This window comes from Tenrec ecaudatus, chromosome 15 (assembly GCF_050624435.1).
Source record: "Tenrec ecaudatus isolate mTenEca1 chromosome 15, mTenEca1.hap1, whole genome shotgun sequence".
Taxonomy (NCBI): domain Eukaryota; kingdom Metazoa; phylum Chordata; class Mammalia; order Afrosoricida; family Tenrecidae; genus Tenrec; species Tenrec ecaudatus.
Genome location: NC_134544.1, coordinates 22,961,764 through 22,974,524, shown reverse-complemented (window position 1 = coordinate 22,974,524; position 12,761 = coordinate 22,961,764). Strand labels below are relative to the sequence as shown.

General features: G+C 40.7%; 1 protein-coding gene across 1 annotated transcript in view; it reads left to right on the top strand.

The window, feature by feature from the left end:
- The window catches only part of DCC (DCC netrin 1 receptor), an 824,140-nt gene extending 811,907 nt beyond the window's left edge, over nucleotides 1–12,233 (top strand). Inside the window, exons 27-28 of the mRNA XM_075533227.1 lie at nucleotides 7,803–7,945; nucleotides 12,144–12,233. Of these exons, the coding sequence (XP_075389342.1) occupies nucleotides 7,803–7,945; nucleotides 12,144–12,233 (233 nt within the window). The remainder of the gene's footprint in view (nucleotides 1–7,802; nucleotides 7,946–12,143) is intronic.
- The last annotated feature ends 528 nt before the right edge of the window (nucleotides 12,234–12,761 follow it).

The window sequence follows — 12,761 nt, the reverse complement described above, 5'->3', positions numbered from 1 at the left end:
AGATAGTGCTAGTCTTTCTTCATAATTGGGGCTACTAGAAAAAATTCAATAGAGAAATTAAATTGCACATTAAATTACACAATAAGAAGAAAAATCTGGACCAGATATCAACATTAGATTGGAGAGCTACCCAAAAAGCAAAAGCATCTCCCTTACTCAGGGGAATTGGTAAAAGCAATCCCTTTGTCTTGAAGCATCTCTTACGCTCTTTTCTATTATTTATCTTATAAAAATATTCCTCAATATGGAAAAAATATACTGCAAAAAGATGGAAGACATTTGAAGGCAACTTTCACCCTTTGTTTTATGGAACCCAATTAAGCTTTAAAAACATGGACTTTTTTTTAAGAAATCAGAAGTTCCTAGGTCCATGGTGCTATTCTGTTTGCGTTGACATTGGTTCAACACTAAGATTGAAACCAGCCTAGTTGTAATCAAGATGGAGAAGAGAGCATGGATATACTCATAGCCATTTATTCCTTTTCTTTCTTTTCTACCTCTTTTCCATCACCTACGACCATCACCCTGCACTGTCGCTATCATTCCTTCTCCCACTTAAATTTGATTGGCCATTTTCCATTAAGCCAACCCATATTTTTACCCTTATTCTAAGAATTAATCTATGATTCAATAATAACAGAAGTCTTGGAACCAAATCCCATTTGCCAGCTGAATGGTTTTAAGGAATTCTCTTATGTTCTTTGAAATTTGACTTTCTTGGGTCTGAAACATGGACAGTAAGATATGCTTTTAAAGCATATAGGGAGAGAATATGGACAAAGGTGTTTCATTGTATTTTTGTACTGGGGAAATAATAGGAACATGGTTCTGATTGCTAATTGCGGATCAAAGCTTCTAGAGAATCAGGGAGCTCTAGATGATCTAGTGAGAAGGAGTTGGGAAGCTTGGTCCTCCCAGGCTGCCTGAAGGACTGGGTCTCACAAGCTGTGTGCTGGAACCGCGTGCCCTGCTGGCATCAGGCTATACATGGTTTGCTTAAGGGATGAACAGACCTCAGAAAATTCAAAGCCGGAGAGTTGGGGGTAGTTTATATCTGAACACAGGTAGGCTAAGAGGTTGAGAAGTAACTTTTATCCCATAGATTGCACTCTATCACACACAGAGAGAGATCCTCATAAACTTCATCTCACTGTGACTCATGTAAGTCCTCCTTCTGCAGGCAGGGATCGGAAAGGAGAGAAAGGGGGGCATAGTCAGTCCTTCCCAAGCATACTGATTTCCTGTGTCCCTTATGTTTGAGGCAAAGTAAGACAATTTGGAGAAGAGCCCACTTTTCCTCTTTGTAAATTGCATTTAATATTCCTTCTCCTTAATTCCACTTATATTTCACACAGAATATGATTCACCATGTACACTAAGTGCTGAAATATCTATTGAATTATATGTGTTTAAAATTAGCTAACTTAGAGGGTGATGGAGGCAATTGTATGTAGGCACACCCAGGTACCACGTTTTTGCTCAATATTTTATGACCATGAATTAAGATAGAAAATGTGGTTTTAACACATCCAATTTCTCCTATAGTCACCGAAGCTCTTTGTATATGTGACGTGTATGAGGTGGCATCAAAGAGTTTGGAGTAGAATGGAATAGGAAGAGACCGGAATTTTTCTGCACATTTTTCTAAGCCCATGGTACACGACCATACGGTAAACCCATGCACAACCTCAGCACAGGGCAGTAAGTTCGCAATAAATACACATTAAGTTGATGTTTTGGTCCAGATATATTTGAAGTGAATCGGAGACAAAGAGGAGAAGAGAAGCCAGGGTCTTAGTTACCACGTGCTGCAGTAACCAAACATACCACAAGTGAGTAGCTTTCATGAGCAGAAATCCTTCTCCTTCTGGTTTTGGAGAAGTCCAAATCAGTGTGTTGACTCTTGGGAAGGGTTCCACCTGGTCTCTTCCAGCTTCGCAGAGGTGCCTGGAATCCTTGGCATTTCTTTCCCCTTTTTGCAACCATCTCTGTCTGTCTGGTTTCCTTTTTAATAAGACACCAGGCAGAAGGTAAAAGGCTTAGGCTGCCACACATCCAGATCCACACATCCAAACAGCATCGTATGTCTGGGCAGAGTGGTGAGAACTTCACCCTCGCGTGAGGGGAAACATACATCAATCCGTAACAGCCAGCATCTTGACTATTGACCATGAGAGCTTGATTTTGAATGTGAGAAGGCTGGAGAATGAGGTAGGTGAGAGGCACCATGAGGGAGCATGTGAACATTAATATTGGCATCAAAATCATGACATGTATTGGCTTTTGATTTGTCCCAGATGAATATCTTCACTCTATTCCAGCTGTAGCTTTATCTGACGTTTCTCCCCAGGAATCACTTTACTTGGGAGAACTTTTTACAGGGAGATGCTGGCAGGAGTCTGCAGCTGGGAGTCATATATTATGCACCTAATGAGCAAATGAAATGTTTAATAACGGTACTGTGAAAATAAAGCTTAAAACAGTACATTCCTGCTGAGGCTGCGCCTCTGCATCTGATGCACACTGCTGACCCAGCTCAGAGCCTCGGCCTCCATAAGAGCTCCCCCTGAGTGGGGCCTGCTGAGGAGAGTCACATTAAAACCAAAGTGAAGCTCACGTCCTTAATGATCCAGCAGTGCAATACCATTTATTGAGCGCATTAACATCAAGTATTCCACACAAGGTGGTCTGAAACACTACAGTGTAGGGTGAACTCTACAGTGGTTTTTGATTGGACATTTGTAAATTTAAATTGGATAATTATTCACGGATAATGTAAATGGATAGTAACTTAATAATACTTCATTTTAGTTAAACTGTTAGCTGAAATTAAAAGGATTCAAATTATTTTGTGATTTTAGTTTATAATTTCAATACAAGACAATATATCTCTTCTAAAAAGCAACTATGTAAGAATCTAATTATTGTAATTTGTGAATTAAGTATTCAACTGCTGGACAGGTCTTGGAATTCATTTGTACCAGTGAGTTGGCTAATGCTTTCTAAATCTTAAGAAGAGAAAAGAAGCTCAAATGTAAAGTGAACTCAAGTAGAATAGCTATGTTCTTCATCCTTGGGAATTTTTTAACAATTTAACGAATCTTAGAGATTTAATTACTTAACACACATAGACAGATAGACACCAAAGATGGTAAGATGTTGGCTGTTAAGCCAAAGACCGAACTGAGCAAAACGGTGTATCTTAAATCCCAGGCTGGGACCGGTCCTCAAGATTCACTATTGACTTGACTATTTATTTGAGCACCTCACTAGGTCTGCTGAGTTATTGTATAGACTACACTCATTTTGCAATCATGGGAAAGAAATAATATATGGGTTTAAAAATAATCATGTCATGATCAATGTCTTGGTCTTCAGAATTGGCATCCCTCCTCCCTCAAAGCTTTGTCTTTAAGTTGAGAAAAGGTTTTCCAGTTTCTCCCCTCACGGCCCACAACTTCGAGGTTTGCTCACCACCACCACCCAAATAATGTCAGGTTTCAGAATTCCACTCACAAAGTCACTGTTTGAGACGATTCAGTGTCTTGACTGCCAATATAAAGTGATAGTAAAATAGCGGCGAGGAGCAATGGAAAGTGTTCCTTTCACCTGTGTTCCTCCTTTTCTTTGGGGTTGATGCATGGATCAGATAGAGCCCATGGAAATTCTATCCACACTATTCATGTTAACCCTCTGTGCAGGCTCCTTCTCAGATAGACCAAAGGAGGAAACACTGTCAAGATCTTCTATCAGGTTTTGACATCGAAGAAGAGCTCAACACCCAAAACCCCACTCTAATTAAGACTATTTCTATTGATGCTATCGGGGGCGGTGGGGGGTGGTGGTGCTTGTCTAGTGGTGGCTTTCCTTCCTTTTGGTGACATCGCAGAAGGTACCACGAAGACTATTGTGACCTTGATGACCAGCCATCCTGGAGAAGGCACACACCCAGGGTGGATGAGCCAGGGCCGAGATAACACAACTGGCTTGACGGGCTTCTACCAGCAGAATGGAAGAGGCCAGCTAGCTAGTCTCTGAGGATGTGTAGCAAAGCCAGATTCTAACTCGATCTGTATTGAATGTCAAGAAGAGGCGATCTGGTGTGTGTGTGGTGGAGGTGGGGTGTTAGCTCAGGAAAACCAGTCTCCAACAGAAGCAATCTGTCAGCACATGAAAGTCAACACATTGGTTCCCAGTGGCCCCTTCGGATGGAACCACATTCCCAGGCCCTTTCGGCATAAGCCATGCCATAAAGCTGGTTAGTTTATATTTGCTCACAGTGTGCATGGTATTAAAGAGGTATGCAGAGTTTATCGGGATCTTAGAAAAGAGACGAAGGATCAGAGGCATGTCTCACGGCCCTGTGGATGAATAGGGATGCAATCTAGATGAGCATGACAGAAGCAAATTTCGCATGGTGAGCTATGAGTATATTCATGAAGGAAAACAAAACTACTGATTTACCAAATCTCATGGGAATCTAGGCTTCATCTACATGTAGGTCTTCATGTGTCTGAGGTCCCAAGTAGAAAATTCTGGATGGACACAAGCAGAACTATGGTCAGGACAGAGTCAATACACATCCAGCAGTGGGAATGGTCACTTTCCAGCCCAGGGTCTCTTGATGTAATTCTTTGCTTGAAAGCATTTGTTCCATTTTCCTGAAGGGCAATTTTAAGACCACAGTTGTTTATTTGGCTGTTGATAAATCATTCCTGGGGAAACTTCCCTCAGAGTAATTTCCTTTGCTTCCCTCTCATGAAAAGGAGAGGAAAGAGGAGAGAGGAGAGAGGGAAAGAGGGAGAGAGAGATTTAAAGCTATAAACTGCACCAGTCAAGTCCTTTGCATAAAGTATTCTGGAAGACTTCACATTCTTGTCCTCTCCTGGAATTTTATTAAAATTAATTCTACTTTGATGTTCTGGTTTCTAGGCACCTCAAGTTCTCTTTAAAGAGGGAGATCACCAGATGAGACCTCATTCTTGCAATTTCTCAATGTCTGTGGTTCGGTGAACATCACTCCAGAATAAGGCAGTCCCTGAACTTTAAGCACGCGGGGTGGCCTTTGAGCCAAGACAAGGCCTCCTGTTTTCTTTTGTGAGTGGGAGGTCACATACATTGTCAACATGCAGTAGGTTCTGCGTGTAGAGCCAGTTCCTGGACACAAGAGAAAAGCAATTGTTTCATGTGGGCTTGGGTTAGGATACTTTTGATGGCATATTTCTGTCTGATGCTGACACAGGTGTGGTAGACACAGTGGAATATACCCTGCTACACAAGTGATTAGGATCGTTGGCAGAAAATACACCATCAAAATACATTCTTACAAGGGACCCAGTAGGCCACTCCAAGGATTCAGTGTCACCGATGTAGCAACGTGAGTATTAGGGACTTATATAATGGGAAATTTTCAAAAAATCTTTATTCTCTTAAGTTTCTTAGTATAAAACAGCCCAGGCTCTACTTGAATGACTTCATCATCACTACTTTATTTGTTCTCATGCCATTCTCTCTGCAGATAGTAATGTTAAATTGAATTTATTTGAAGTATTACTGAATAGATATTGAATGTGTTAAGGAAATGTTTTGTATAAAATTTTATGAGTCATTTTTAAATTAAGAATAATTAAAATCAAAAGGATCTATTCCATTTTATCTTCCAGGGTGCCTACATTACAATTGTAACCAATAAATAAATACATATAGGCACACCTCAGTGTGTGATATTGCAGGTTGGTCCTAGACCACTGCAGTAAAGCAAAGTCACCCAATTTTAAAAAAATTTCCAAGTGCATATAAAAGTTATGCTTACACTACACTGTGATCTTTTGAGTGTGCAGTAGCATGATTCAAGAGTTGGCTTGAAATACTATGAGAATTGCCAAAATACGAAACAGAGACATGAAATGAATACATGCTGTTAGAATTATGGCATCAATACCATTGCTCAACATTGGGTCCACATCGGCAAAGCATAGCAGAAAGAGGGCAGCAAAATGCGGTGCACCTAACATAAACTAATGCCAATGGGAAGAAGAGGTTTCCAAGGCAATGAGCTCAATTCACGTTGTCAGTGTTCACCAGTCCTTTATGAGAATTAGTTTAAAATTTTGCCCCTTGACTTACAGCGATGACCTAAGACACTAATAGGATGTGCACATCCTGGATCGTCTGGAAGCCTAGCTGATAGCCTCGCGCTGCCTGGAGTATCAGTGCCTCACTGTAATCAAGTTTCCAACAAACTTGGCACCTGGGGCACTGTGTTTATAATCAGAGGGTGGAGAGAGAAGGATAGAGGTTGACGTAATACTTACATGGTTTGTTCACACCCAGGGAAGAACAGCTGACTTCAAAGCGGTTGTAAAGGGGAAGGTTTGCCTGTCTTTCAGCAGTAGAAAATTGATGGTAAAAATTAAGCATGCCTAACTAACTGACTCAAAGAGATCTGTGGCTTAGCCGGAGCAACCTGAATCTTGTGGTGATTTCATTTCAGCCCAGCACTGCACCCATCACATTTAATTAATAGTGCTAATTCACTTTTTTCTAGTTGTATAGGGCTGTGAACATTTCACTTCAAAATTTGCTGGTCTTAGAGCATAACATCTGAACTATAGGTTTATGAACTTTATGCCATGTTGTGCTTTAAGTAACATAGGGATAAAATAATACTTAACACTGAAAAATCTATTTAAGTCAATGGTGAAGTTTCTTAGAGTTTTATTTTGGCCTTGAAATAAAACTCAATTGCGAGACACAATGATGCAATTAATAGTTTCTAACCTCAATTTTCGTACAGTATTTGAATGAGATTGCACGTTCCTTTCCATTGCTTCCTCAAAACCTTCATTTCAATATGGTGGGTTCAATTAATACATTGGTGATCACTGAGAATTCATCCAGTTCAGGAGGGAGATCGATCTTCATGTAAACTCATACTTCTGCTTGTTCATTGATAAATGTATGAAGTTGGACGCACTTAACTTCTCTCTTCTGGCATCCTCATCTGTAAACGGGGTGGGAATACATAAAAGGGTTATTCCTCACAATAAAATTGCATGGATATTAAACTAAGCTGTTCACTTCCTCAATTAAATAATAATAGTATTAAATGAAATTTAATTAAGAACAAAACAAAAGGTAGCTAGTATTTATAGTAGCTGGAAATGCCAACTAGTAGAAACTCAACTGTATTCCTAGTGATTTTCATAAGCAATAGAATTTCTTTTATTGATGAAAACAATCTTGATCATTTCAGAATTATGTCACTGAGTTGTGATTTTGCTTTTAGGTTTTTTAATGTAAGAGACAATTAGTAATGAGCATCTGGCAAGAGCGATGTTGTTTCACTGAATCTCATACTGATTTGCAAACTACCGTGGCCATCTTTTCTACCTCCATAAATCTCTCCTGCTCCTGTTACACAATGTGGACTTTATTTAGGTGGTTTATCGTGGGGATCTCTTTTCCAAAGCTGAGACTGGCACCAAATGAGGTTGCCTGACACTTTATAAGGCATGATGAAAAGTCCAGGGCTCCCAGACAGCCGTTTACAGGGTGATTTGGAATCCACTTGAAATTGCATATGACGAGTCGAGCTTCATCTGGAGAGGCCTAATCAGAATCTGTCTACCATTCGGTAGACATAAAACGAGTCCATTCATTGTGTCAGAATTCATCTCTTGGCTACAAAGTGAACAATAAGCTAAAATCAATGCCAGTCACTGTATTTTGCTTACACGCTTGAGATTGTTCCCTGCAACGTTTTATATTTCACTTTTAACAACCCCTGTCTTCCATTTCAGGGCCGACTCTTCCCAAGACTCATGTTAAAACAGCCTCTCTTGGTTTGGCTGGAAAGGCTAGATCCCCTTTGCTTCCTGTGTCTGTGCCAACAGCCCCTGAAGTGTCTGAGGAGAGCCACAAACCACCAGAGGACCCAGCCAATGTAAGAGCATCCTTGAAATCCATGTGGTAGCATGAACGTTGAAGCACTGACTGCTGGGCATGATGCAATCTCCGCCTGCGAGTCCTCTAGGTTAACCCCAGCCATCGCTGTCCAATTCACTGTTTCATTGTTGTTTTTGTTCTGGGTGTTTTTTTTAATGCAATGGAATCCTAAGAGAAATATCATCGAGGGAAACATTTATCTAAAGACTTAGTTAAATGAACAATTTAGTGGGAAATTGCAGGTAGTCTTCAAGACACAAAGAACATCAGTGTTTGACTGTGCCCAGTACTTCAAATAGAGGTTAAGTGATATCAAACACCAGATCTTAGTTTTGCTGCTCCGAAAATCCCATGAGGCTTCTTTAGAGAGAAATATAGAGTTTACACACATGACATGTGTATGGAGTTTATATATACTCTATAGGGTATAAGTATGTTAGTAATATGAACAGTATGAGTTGGGTGCTTGTGTATGTGTGTGCGTGTATTCACTTAAAAGTGACCACGGGGAGGCTCCGGCCCATTGACTGTGGGCATGCCTTCAGGAAAGGCCAATGGCTAGACCAGGATGTCATCCTGTTTTGTAAAGCAGAAGGCCGAAAGAAAGGAGGGCCGCTCTCAGTGAGACTGTTCACACAGTAGGCCCAAGAATGGACTCTAGATGGTGCCGACTGGACGACATGTCACTCCACGATATGTTAGGCCACCATGCGTCAGAGCCAACCTGATGGAAAGTAGCAACTAGATACTTTTATTTTTCAAATATAACACAAATAAAGAATGTGGACACGTGTCTGGGATGCACAGGGAACTAACGAGAGAGGGGTGGCACAGTTAAAAATATGGGTTTAATATAAAATGCAGTGTGTACATATATTTTATATATAGTTACATGCATATGCACACACATGTGCATGTATATGTATGTATAGATACACATATATGTGTTTGTGTATGTATCTCTATATGGTGTGATAGGATGAAGTACCTTGGCCTATGGAAAATTAAGGCAATATAGTTGCACTTAATTTTTTTTTAAATATCGGATAGCTACATTCTGCAGGACGATTCGACGTCTTTTTGTCATTCCACCACTTTTCTCTGCTTCCTGGGAGCACGGTCAGCATCACTCGTGGCACCTCATGTGTGTTCCCTGGTGTGCTTCATGATTTACGGCACGGCACTAAACACAACTGAAAGCACGCAGGCGCTTTTCCGAGAGTTCCCTTTTACCTGCAGTACATAATCACTGAGGAACTGCGACACACAAGTGTTCAAGGGACCCACATCTCAGTGCATCTGGGGTGTGCAAACCTGTGCTTGTCAAGGCTCAGCTTTAGTTAGCAACGACGAGAAAAAGTTATCTCCTGGAGAAAGAAATGAAAATGTCTCAAACTAGGCAATTTAGGAAAATATTGGAAAAAAGAAGAAGAAAATACACTTTTCAAAGAATGAATTAAAATGGATTCAGAAAATGTTCCTTGAGAACAGCTATTTTTAAAAATTCCATACTTAGAGAAAATATGAAGCACATTGACTTTTCATTCAAAAATTAGTATACATTTAATTCCATTCCATTGATTGTAATCTGCACAATGTAACAATAGTCTTCCTACTTCCTCTCTGTGTTTCATTTCTATCTCTCCTCCCTTTTTAGTCCTTCCTACCTTCAGAATTTTATTCCTGGGAAAATACTGCTCTTTTGATCTTGCGTGGTTCACTCTCCCATGGATTGTTTACCTCTCTGGTGTTATTGTTTACTTTGGATACCTAGCCGGTATTTGGCTGAAAATTAAGCCATAGTTGCGAGTTCAATTTGAGACCTAAAATGTGATTAATGGCCACAGTCTCTATCAGAGCAGTACTCCAGTGTTTTAAAAAATTAGTTTTAATTGTGTTCCACATTTTTTCTGACTCTAATGTAAACCTTTAATTGTGATCCCTTTACAGCTGTTCAAAATAGTAGCTGGGTACCACCTAGTTCTTCTGGTCTCAGATGATGGAGGCTGGGGTTCACAGGATCCATTTTTCCTTTGGACTGTCTCCTGTGCCTTTGAGTGTCTTCACTCTTCTTTACTGTAGACACGGACAGACCACCTCAGATGGCCACTCACAAGCATTTTAGACCCTAGCCCACTCACCAAGTAGGATGTAGAACCTCATCTTTGTGAACTATGTTAAGTCAACTAACAGTGATCTCTCCCTGAGAATGCAGTGCCTCCCACCATGATCAAAGATCATTGTGGAAAATATTTTGAGCCCTCCTTTAAAAGTTGGAAACAGATTACCATATGATTCAGACATTTTACAAATAGGTGTATAGCCTAGAGAAATAAGAAGCATGAGATATACAGATACATACATACCCATTTCATCACAGCATGATTCACAATAGAAAAAGCCTAATTACAGAATGAATGTATAAATGAGCTGTTACATGCACAAAATAGAAAACTATGTAACTTTAAATAACAATGATGAATCCCTGAACTATTCCAAATATATTTTCACCACATAGCATAATCTTAATCCATGTATACTATCTCCATCAATTCCACCTTGAGATCCATGGCATTAATTTAAATAATACATTAAACGATTTAATTAAATAATGTGTTTCTGACCATGGGACCTGGACTACATGGAGTTAAAAATCCTGGTGTAGGCCTCATTTGCTCAATAGTCTAATTAATCCAACGTGCTAGCCAAGGATAATCAAGTAGGACGTGTCGCCGTTAGTCAAAACAAAAGACATATCAAAAAAGGAACATGTTCAACATTCGATGAACATTTACCACTGGGTAGGCATTATCATGCTGAACTCTCTTCATAACCCAATAAGGTAAGCATTTATCTTGCTATTTGAAAAAGGAAGGAAGGAAGGAAAGAAAGAAAGTAGGGAGAAAACGGGTTCAAAAAGAGCAAGTATTTGAAAGAGCTGGGATCCAGGTCAGTAGCACAGGCTCTGTACCCTTCTCCATCCTTTTCCCAACTGAGAGACCACCAAAATGACGAGATGTTTGTTTAGAGAATACATGCAGCTCGACTCTTTCCCTGGGGAATCCTGAGAGCGTAGTGGTTAAGCACTGGGCCGGTAAACACAAGAAGAGTCATTTGGAACCACCAGCTGCACAGTTGGAGAAAGACAAGACTTTCTACTCTCAGAAAACGCTAGTGCCGAAAACCCACCAGGGTCAGTTCTACCATGCCCTACAGGATTGTTAGGTGTGGGAATTGACTTGGCGGCAGTGCATTTGGTGTGAGAAGCCCTTTGTGTAATTACTGGATGAAAACACTGATGTTTCTGCTATCACTAGTAATCCAGGACCACAAATTGTCATAATACTAGCGACTCATATGGCCGTGACCTACAGTGAATTTTTCACTAAGATTTCTGGATGCCAATTTACCGCATATACTTGAGTACAAGCTGAGTTTTTCCAGCAGTTTTTGTGGTAAAAGTAGGTGCCTCGGCTGAGATTCGGGTCAGCTTATACTCGAGTCTATACAGTACTTGAGTTGTTTACCACTCAAATCAGACCGACAAAATTCCCATCACATCTCTGCATAGAGCGGACTATGGTTTGGAATGTGAATACTGGTTCCACATACAAACTAAAGTCATAACCCCCCAGAGTTTTTCCTGGCTAAAGCAAAGGCCATGGCCTCCCAGGCAATGACGTGTCTCCCTGTGTTACAAAGAGGAGACTGGCAATACTTTTCTGCTCATATCCTGATTGGTTATTTACTGAAAGGAAAAGGATTTAATGCACTGAAGACGCACCACTTTCAAGACACTACATATGTCCCAGCAGGTGCTCAAAATAGCCTAAAAAGTAGGAATCATTGTCATCACTTACTAGATGAGAAAAACTGTGCATGAGATGCACTGACTTGTCTGTGACTTCACAGGTAGTGATGAAAGAACTTGATTTGAAACGGGATCTTTTGGACTGGAAAACACCTTTTCTGTCTTGTTCAAGTGATGAAGTCCGGAATCCATAATCAGTCACTGTCAGCCCCTCTTTGATAATCAGCATCTTCATCCAGTTCAATGTATTCTGAGCTCATGGGTCTTGTTGAGAGCCTTGGGCATGCCAACAGAGTGAACCAACCAGCCCTGGTACCTACCTTCCTGAAAGTACTGTAGCAATATTCACCTGTACTGATGCTTCTCTTTGTTTTTCTCTCACCAGGTGTATGAACAGGATGATTTGAGTGAGCAAATGGCAAGTTTGGAAGGGCTAATGAAGCAACTAAATGCTATCACAGGCTCGGCCTTTTAACACATATCGCAGAAATGATGAGGTGGATTTTCCGGGAACTTTGCAGCGTACCAATTACCCATAAGCAGCACACCTGTGTCCAGGAACTCTCACCCATGTACAGGCCAATTACCAGGACCACTCTGTTAAGGAAGATCAACTCAAAAGGAATTCGGAAGAAATAAACATCCCTCCTTCCACAGGTGTCAGGAATGGTTAAGTGGTGACTCCAGGGTCCCAACCTGAACTCAGTGCAGTGGCAGGCCTGAAGCTGCTAGGATAGTTCCGGGTCTGCGCCACTGCAGTGACCAAGCTGTCCCAGCGAATGCCTATGCTTGACTCTGTTGAGGCTTGTCCATTCCTCTCTGTATAGGTCTCGTCTTACAAAATGCTAGTGCGTTATTTAAGCCTGTATCATACCATGGCGTATCCGCCTAGGCTCACTACTTAGCTTTCCACTTCCGCATACAAAGCCCCCATAGGCATTTTCTCACTACACAGCACCAAAGGATCGGATGCTTTCTCTGACAGCACAAAACATAAACAGAT